Genomic DNA, 9,253 nt, shown 5'->3' with positions numbered 1-9,253 from the left:
GAGATAGCTGAAATGGTCACATAGGTTCCCATCTCTAGTGTTTATATGATTAATTACAGATCAATAACCGCCCACTCCAGAGCTTTTCTAGCTAATTAGCAGCAAACAGCAATAAGGTATACATTTGCCATATTACCCATCATGAACTAGGTGAGGATCAATTGTGCTGATTCCTGATGACTACCAAACCATAGAATAAAAGAGACAGAGACCTAGCTGAGTTGGACCTAGCTGGCTCACAGCTAGGTAGAGAATAATAGTAATATTTAGTTCTTACATAATGCTTTTTATTCTTGGACCTCAAAGCACTGAACACACACAGCGAGAGGGAGAGAGAAAGATGCCATTACCCTAGAGTCCTTTTGGTAATATATGTGGTTCAGGTGCTAGTAAAAATAGTACTGGGTACTTGATACACGCCCAGAAGATCGTTTTCAGGCTGCATATCTGTTTGTTCGCTTGCTGCAAAACTATATCGTAATCTTAAATTGCACTGGATTGTGAAAATGCAAAGTCAGCTCCCCAGCACGGGCTCTGTGGCGAGGGTGCTACTGGCCCTTTAAGAAGCCAACTCAGTCGTGATGCTGCTGTTTGTATTGCTAAATCCCCAGGAGTCCAGTTAAGAAATGGGCAGCTGTCTCTTTAAGTGTGATTTCCTTCTATTGTATTTGAATCGTGATCAGGAAAAAGGAAATGAAACCAGAGACTCGGGGCTGAGCTAAATAATAATAAGGATGATGCTGATCTCTGCATCTGCGGCATATGCACCTATCTCAGTCTAGAGCATGTACAGAGCTGTCCAGGCAGAAAGCATAAGCAAAGCAAAGGGGACTCCAGGGTAAGCAGCAGTGACAGCGGAGACAGTCTATTTCCATCAGTGATCTGAACAGCAGCAGCAGCTGGGGCTGCCCAGCCACGCAGCAAACAGGAGGAGCATTGCAAGGATGGGAGGTTAGATCCTAAGGGTCAGCCTTGCGGAGACATAACCCAGCAGCAGCAACAGCCCATATTTCTTTCTCTCTTTGGTGTTGCAGGAGGAAATCCTGTGAATGTCATTGGGGGGTGGAGGGGAAACTCAGCTGGTGAAAAGGCATCAGGAGCAGATAGCCTTTGTAGGGGCAGAGGGGGCAGATCCTACCACAGACACACTACAAAGGAACAAGCCCTGCCAATGTCATCAGCCATCGAGAGGAAAAGCCTCGATCCTTCCGAGTAAGTGGCCTTTTTTCATTCCTAACCCCCTCTGTGTTTTGATGGATATTGAGCTTCTCCAACAAATGGGCTTGAAAAGGACTTTATGAGCTTCAAGAGTCATTTGTTGTTGTTGTTATTTATTTAGTTATTTATTTTTATTTTGTGTAAGCACCAGTTCTAGGGAGATCTCTTTCTTGTAAAAGGTGGTTCAGAAATATACTAGGGCTGCTTTTACCTTTAAAATAATATCCCTGCATGCCACAAAGTCCAGAGCAACCCCCATCCCCTTCCAAACCCTGCTGCCATTGTAATATTACAACCTGGGTGGATTTGGTAGTGTGTCACTTTGGTGCATGTAATGTAATGGGGAGGTTTGGTAGATTTCATTGAGCTGGTGCTGAACTAGGCAACCTCTGTGGATATCAGTGTGCTACTCATGTGGATGGCAGCACCAGCCCAGAGACATTCAGTTCCCCATTTTGAGTTGAAACAAGAATATAAATTCTTCAGATTTCTCAGGTTTTGTGAAAAACCTGCCAGAAAAAACCTCCTGTTTGAAAAAAATCTAACAACCCTTAGCATCAGTGCATTCCCCCTTCCCCACTTCTTGAGATTCAGTGATGCTGATGAGAATAATTCAGAGATACCGGGTGCATAATACTTTCCAAAGCTTAACTTATTTTCAGTCTCTGCTCCATGTTTAATCTGCCCAACCAGCTGACTAGACTGAAAGGTCAGAACTGTTATCTGATGGTATACAACTTCCACATTTTCATACTACACAGTTTGAAACTTTCAAAAGATTATAATGGTGGTGTGTGAGAGGTAGGGGTTCTGTACATGGACCACAAATATATAAAGAATTGATACACAGAGGGCATGGGAGGAGAAATTTGTTCTCATTTGCCACCTTTGTGGATGAGGTTACATAAATTCAGTAACTGATGGTAGCATTATGATTTGGCTCTTTCAGTAGATTTCCTGGAGCCATCCATTCGTACACCAAGCACATGCAGGCACTTAATTGGAAGAGGAGTGTTAACTCAGCTCCATAATGTGTGGTGTCATTTCACTGAATTCCAGGGCTGTACATCTCAAGAGCAGCATTAGGCACATTACACTTGTCTGTGTCTCAGAGGCACTGTGATATTACAGAGAAAAAACACTTGTAAAATTCCGGTTTTCAATGTAAAACTTAAAATATTATTTCCCCCTATAAATTTAATTAATTTGGGCTTTGTTTCCTGTAAGTCATTAAGAATGTTGTCTTCTGAAGCCCTAATCTAATACGTGTAAAACATAACTCACACATGGTCTAAGGCAGTTAATATGTCATATCAGACATTTTGCATTTGTTACCATTTTTCTCATTTCCCATTGATTTTTAAGGAATTATAATTTAACCTTCTAGGTACCTTTTTTTAAGGTTTCAACTACAAAGTAGTGGCAATATTTATTTATTTATTTATTTACCTACTTTATGTTGTAGTGAATAACTGTTGAGTATGAAATCCAAGCACATAAAAAAGCAAATGCATGAAACAGAAATTCTGTTAAAAATAAACATAGAATCATAGGTTCCAGCAGGGCTGGAAAGCAGCTCAAAAGATCATCTGCCAGAGTCTAAGACTGTAGTACCTGACTTGGGCTTTGAAATAACTAACTCATGGTTCCTGATATTGGTGCATGTATGTGTACATCTGAACTCCCAAAAGAAGGGATGCATTTATTGTGGAAAAGCTGCTTCCTCATATCCCTAAAATATTCATGTGGACCTGTAGGATTTACTGCAGGTAAACACAGTGCTTTGTTCTGTGGGTATAATGCCCTGTTTATATTATTTGGCTTATGTGTGTTGTTTAGTGCATTGATGTTTTCAAGCCAGCCTCACAGAAACATCATGCATTCCTTTATAGTTATATATGTGCTTGGATGGTACTATGAGTAGCACTGCATGAAAAGCACAGGGCACAGAGGTACAGGCAGTCCTTGACTTTACGACGTTCGAGTTACAACAAACGGCACTTAAGGTGGTTCTACATTGACACCCTGATTCAACTTATGACTGTAGGTTTTGAGTTTACGATGCTCAGTCCCGCAATGGAGTAGATTGTGGTTCCGAGTTACGACGTTCTGACTTACGACCCAATTTTAAGGAACCAATTGTGTCGTAAGTCTGAGGACTGCTTGTACATGCTCTGAAATTCTAGAGTCAGATCCTTTGCATGTAGAAACTCCCATTGAATTTACTGGCAATAGTGGCTGGCAGGTGTGGACTGCAAGTCATAAGAATGTTAGGACACAGCTATATAAACTGTGAAGAGTGAAAATGGAAGTGCATAAGAGCAGATGCTATCTTATGACTGAATTGTGAAGTCAGAGGGAGTTTTGCCTAAGTAAGAACTGCAGTTGTTAGGATGAAAGTTCTGGAGCACTGTACATTTTTCAGACACTGAAGAAAGTAACTTTTGACTAGGAAACTATTTTCTCCAGTAAGTGAAGGTGGTAGAAAAATGTTCCTTTTCCTGGCCTGTTGAAAATGCTAAACAGCCAGATTTCCTTCTGGCAGTGTAGTTACATTCTGCCCTCACCAGTCCAGTTGCAGCATGTAATAAAAGCAAATTATCCACAGATTGTGATTTCGGTAACTGAATAAGGTACTTAAGAATACTGGGCTAGATTCTACCAGCTGTTGAGGGCGCTGGCTCTGATTCAGGAATGCACTTAAACATGTGCATCTGAGTAGTTGAATTCAATGTGACGAGTCACATGCTTAAAGTTAAGCATGTGCTTAAGGGTCTAATCCAGTGGAGTCATATTTCCAGTGACTTCAATGAGCATTGCATAAGACCCTATATGCTTTGCTGGATCAAGGCCAGGGTACTCAGCACCTTACAGGATTAAGCCCATAGGTCATTCTTTTAATGTTTTGCCAGTAGTGTTTCTGGCAGAACTTGCAAAGTGATGCAAACAGGCAACAATGAGACTTTCTTAAAGTGTATTTGCAGAAAATTATGGCTTCATCCCCTGTATTAGTAGATCCATTCCTTCTTTTTCTTCTTTAAAAATGATGAGATGTCAGACTGGTATAGGAACAAAATACTGTGGATGAATATTTGCTCCAAAAAAACCTCTTAAGGTACTACCACAATACAGTTTTGGGACCTGAGTCTCCTCTCATCCACATGTGTATAAATCAGGAGTAACTTCTTGAAGTCAGTGCAGTTATACTGGTGTAAAACCAGTGTAAGTGAGATCAGAATCAGGCTCTTGGTTGCGTTGACCAGGAGGAAAAAAGTATTGTAGTAAGGTTGGGTGAAATTCTGGCACCCCTGAAGTCAAGAGCAAAACTTGCATTGAATTCCATGGGGCCAGAATCTCGCCTGTTGTATTTATTCATTTTTACAATCTTGCTTATTTTATAGCAGTGTGGTGACTATGACTTATAGTTGGGACATTTTTATTCTCTTCAGTAGAGGGCAGTAGTACACATATACAGACAATTCATTTACAACATGTTAAATGTGTTTACTGCAATGAACAGCTAGCGGTGTTGTACAGATTGTCATGTTTGCACCGCAGTCTTTGCACAAGAAGAAACAAAGAATTAACAATGTTTTAGCCACCTTTGGTGATTTCCTAAATATTAGGCTGTTCTGTTTTTAAAACAAATGAAAAAAGCCTACTCCTGCTCCCATTGATAAAAAGGAGGTGAAGGGGGCTGCCATTGATTTCAATGGGAGAATAATCTGGCAATAATTCCTATTCTAATTAGGCGACTGGTTTGGTTTTTTGCTTGTTTGGTTGAGTTTAAAGGGCTTTCCCTTCTCCAACAATTGTTTCATTCTCTCAGGGAACCAGTGGATGAAGTGCTCCAAATCCCCCCTTCACTGCTGACATGTGGAGGTTGTCAGCAGAACATTGGGGACCGTTATTTCCTGAAAGCCATCGATCAGTACTGGCACGAGGACTGCCTCAGCTGTGACTTATGTGGATGCAGGCTTGGAGAGGTGGGGAGACGATTGTACTATAAACTGGGCAGGAAACTCTGCAGGAGGGACTATCTCAGGTACAGAGCCTTCCTACCCTATACTAGCCTATCCTAACTTGCTTGCTTTCTGTAAATTCAGATTTATTGAGGTATTTAGAATGAAGCTAGGATCCCTAATGATGTTGCAGCACAAAAATCCATGATGAGATTATACTGAATAATTTATTCCTAAAATATAAATGCTGAGGGTAGTCACAGTGGTTGCACCACCTTTTGCTAAGTGTGTTTGCTGATCTGGGAAGCTAAGCAGAACTGAGCTGTGTTAGCACTTGCATGAGGACACCTTGAGTAGGTGCTGAAGAGTCAGTAAGTGTTACTCTTCCCTCTGAGTCAGTAATGAGCCAATGCCCCAGCATGGTTTTAGAGGAGTTGTACTTCTGCAGGTGTTGCCTTTCTGATGCAATGTATATAGTAACTGAGCCCTAAAGGATGAGTGCATATGAAAGATCTTCCGCCACTTTTGTAAGAACAAGGTATCCTGGTGTCTAGTCAAATTCTGTCTTCCACACTACAATAATACCACTTGGGAAAGAGATGTTTTGCTTTGCTACTCTCTATGTTGGGGAAGAGGAGTGTTTTGCTGTGCAATAACTGTGGTTTGAGTATCAGTTTTTAAAGTTCTCTAGGACCCTTCAGGCTGAAAGGTACGGTGCTGTTTACATTTATTATAATAATTATGGCCCAGTTCAGGAGAACTTGAAATCAATGTAATTTAAGCATGTGCATAAAGTTAAAAGCACATGCCTAAGCATTGTCCTGAATAGAATGGATTTAAGCATTTGCTTTAGTGTCTTCCTGAATCTGATCCTATAAGAGCACCTGTTACAATTTTTGCATTAGTAGATCCTTGCCCATCTTTCTACTTATAAATTTTGACAAAGCAGATGAGTTAAAGTTTTTAATATATTATTTCTCAATACCTTGATAACAAAGAACCTGTGTGTTCTTGATTACAATTAAAGTGTATTTCTCCTTCTACATCATTTGTTATAATGTATTCTTTGTGCTCTAGAAGCTGGTGGCATGGAATAAGTAGGAACTCCACATTTCCCCTCCTCCCCCAGCTTTTTAGGGTCTAGTTTTATATTGAACCTGATATTCCTTACACAAAACTTCCTTTAAGAGTGTAGGTAATTGGGAGGGGGAGAGAGTAGAGTTCCTAGTAAATTTATCCCATAGCTTTTCCAATGGGAGTTTTGCTAGAGACTGGAGGTTGGGCCCTAATAATGGCTTAAACTGTACATCTCCATTATATGAAACATTCTAACATTGATCCAGTCCCATGTGCACTTGCCAAATATTTACTAACTTTTTAATGGAAGAATAACAGGCCATGGGAACAAAATTAATGTGTTTTTTGTACAATGAGACTGCCTGTTTTCAGAAATGGAGCATTTCACAACCTTTATAAAATATTAGTATTACTTTCATTAGGCAGAAGTGAACAGCGACATCTCCTGGTGGACAAGAGAAATTATTTCTTTTTCCTTCAGAGAGCTGAGTCTAATAGGTTTTTTGTCTTTCAAACCTAGTAGGTTCTTGAAGCAGGCACAGCTTATGATAAACACAGTAAAAATATGGGAAATGGACTCACTAGTTCTAAAATTAATGCAGCAAAGCAGAGAACTTAAACACACAAGCAAATATTGCAAACAAATAATATTTCTGAATTCAGAAATATCTGAATTTCTCCCTTTCTTATTAAAAATAATAAGATGTTTTCTGTTTATGTATTAATTATAGGGTTTTTAAACTCTGCAAGCTGCAGCCTACAGTAGAGGATGACATTACATTATGACACACAGCTGAATAGGTCATAGTGTTCCAGCTGAAAGTAGTGCATTTGTGAGAGGGATAAACATGTTGTGCATACATTAGAGGGTCCTTTCAATAGACAACCCAATAATTATGGTCTCAATAGGGTTTCTTAATATGGCTTAAAGAGCAATCCAGATCATAAAATCCTTCGGGCTAAAATGGATTTCTAGAGGGTCACAGAGTCCAGCTGCTGAAACCTAGCAGGAGTGCTTTCATGAGTAGAGAAACATTTGAGTTTAAAAACAATGAGAAGTCCAGTGGCCCCTTAAAGACTAGCAGATTTATTTGGGCATAAGCTTTCGTTTTTGACCCACGAAAGCTTATGCCCAAATAAATCTGCTAGTTTTTAAGGGGCCACTGGACTCCTCGTTGTTTTTGTGGATACAGACTAACACAGCTACCCCTCTGATATTTGAATTTAAAAGAATCTCAGATACCCTACAGAATCCTAAAACATAGCCTGCAGCATAGTGGAGACAAAACTGAGCAATGGCAAGATTTATCAATCAGCAGGTAATTTCTATTGATTGATTAGGAAAGATACAAGTGAAAACAAGTATTGAGAGTGGAAAGAAAGTATTAGAGCGGTTTGAATTCATGGTCTGATCTAGAGAGGTTCAAATCCCATTGAAGTTGTTCATTGCCTTTCAGAATTGGACCCTTACTTTGATCATAACAAATAAGTATATTCTTTTAAAAAATAGGTGACGCCCTTGGGTTATTGGCAGGTCACCACTGCTGGATGCCACTGATGCTGGAAAGTTTTGAGTGTCCCTGCTCATTGGATTTCATCAAGCAAATGTTTAAACTTCTATATATCTTACAGTGCTGTGTTAAATGTGGCAAAAAGCCAATATTGTGCACTTCTTTTGTTTCAGTTCTCTCTCTCTTTCCCCCTACCCTGCCTTTTCTCCAAGGAAACTTTGCATAACTCTTTGTTGTTGTTGTTTTAGACTCTTTGGCCAAGATGGCCTTTGTGCTTCCTGTGACAAGCGAATCCGGGCCTATGAGATGACTATGCGAGTGAAGGACAAAGTATATCACCTGGAATGCTTCAAATGTGCTGCTTGCCAGAAACATTTTTGTGTCGGAGACAGATACCTCCTCATCAACTCAGACATAGTGTGTGAGCAGGACATCTATGAGTGGACTAAGATAAATGGGATGATATAGCCAGGACATGCCTCATAGTCATCAAGAGGTATCTTATGGGTGGCACAAATGCATAGCTGCAATGAGGAGATAATCACTCAAACTATGTGCTTTGTCTAAACTGGGAGGGGAAAGATCACAGCATAGGCCCTTTTCAGACAGTGCTACATAGAATCTAAACTACAAGCAATAGAAAATAGGCTGACTTCTATTAGCAAAGGCGTATTGACAATAACTGACATTTATCAGCCATGTAGGCGAGAGTTGGGGAACAAATACATTGTGATAATGGATTCTCATAACTGGAAATGCAGTAACGACTTGTTGTGTAAAGAGACATTATGACTTTGACACTCGCAGACTAGGATTGTGCAATTGATTTTTCTTCCCATCTTTTCTAGTTACTCTGTTTAGACAATAGTTTCCAATGTAGACATAAGGAAGGACACAGGAGATGAAGAGTCAGTCAGAGTCTCCAAAGCCTTAAGCTTTGTGCAGGAGAGAAAATGGTTCTTTTGCATGGAAATCTCCCCCTCTTCCCTGAGAATGAAAAGTGCAACATCTAGCCCCAAACAATTCTTTCAATAAATTCTGATGAATAGCTGTTTTCAAGCAGCACTGTTTGAAGGTGAGATGCTCCACAGATCATTTCTATACAAATATAAATCTAAAGAGTTGTTCAACTATTTTATTAATTTAGATTATATCAATAAACTATTTGTTGTGTGTAGTAAGAACCTGAATGCTTTAATAAAAACAACAGAAGGTTTGAGCGTTGTTATTTCTTTCAATAATGTACAACTGTTTGGACTTGAGTTTGCTTTTGCATTGGTATTATTTATTTCATTTATTTGCACCATGGCTGCATTTGGCTTCATTTGGTGCACAGCTGATTCTTATCAATCTGCTCAAGGGCATATTCCAAAGGGATGTGCTCCAGTCTCAGGCAGTGACATAAGAACCCAGGTCAATACTAAAGTGTAACTAAGTGAGTCCAAGGCTTTCGACGCATGGTGCATTTGCCTGTCTGATGGTTTT

The 9,253-nt window shown here is 39.8% G+C and overlaps 1 protein-coding gene across 1 annotated transcript; it reads left to right on the top strand.

The window, feature by feature from the left end:
- Positions 1-535: 535 nt before the first annotated feature.
- Positions 536-8,984, top strand: LMO2 (LIM domain only 2). The gene is made up of 3 exons (XM_077818518.1): positions 536-1,212; positions 5,048-5,263; positions 8,017-8,984. Exons 1-3 carry the CDS (start codon positions 1,172-1,174, stop codon positions 8,234-8,236), a joined length of 477 nt encoding a protein of 158 aa, XP_077674644.1. The 5' UTR covers positions 536-1,171; the 3' UTR covers positions 8,237-8,984.
- The last annotated feature ends 269 nt before the right edge of the window (positions 8,985-9,253 follow it).

The sequence above is a fragment of the Eretmochelys imbricata genome, chromosome 6, assembly GCF_965152235.1.
Source record: "Eretmochelys imbricata isolate rEreImb1 chromosome 6, rEreImb1.hap1, whole genome shotgun sequence".
NCBI lineage: Eukaryota > Metazoa > Chordata > Testudines > Cheloniidae > Eretmochelys > Eretmochelys imbricata.
The sequence above is the reverse complement of the archived record's forward strand: the minus strand, read 5'-3'. Positions and strand labels throughout refer to the sequence as shown.

Excerpts from the sequence above, each read along its gene's own strand:
- LMO2 (XM_077818518.1), top strand. The coding sequence starts at position 1,172 with ATGTCATCAGCCATCGAGAGGAAAAGCCTCGATCCTTCCGA. Across the intron at positions 1,213-5,047 it reads AAAAGCCTCGATCCTTCCGA|GGAACCAGTGGATGAAGTGC; the intron begins GTAAGTGGCCTT and ends TCATTCTCTCAG. Across the intron at positions 5,264-8,016 it reads TGCAGGAGGGACTATCTCAG|ACTCTTTGGCCAAGATGGCC; the intron begins GTACAGAGCCTT and ends TTGTTGTTTTAG.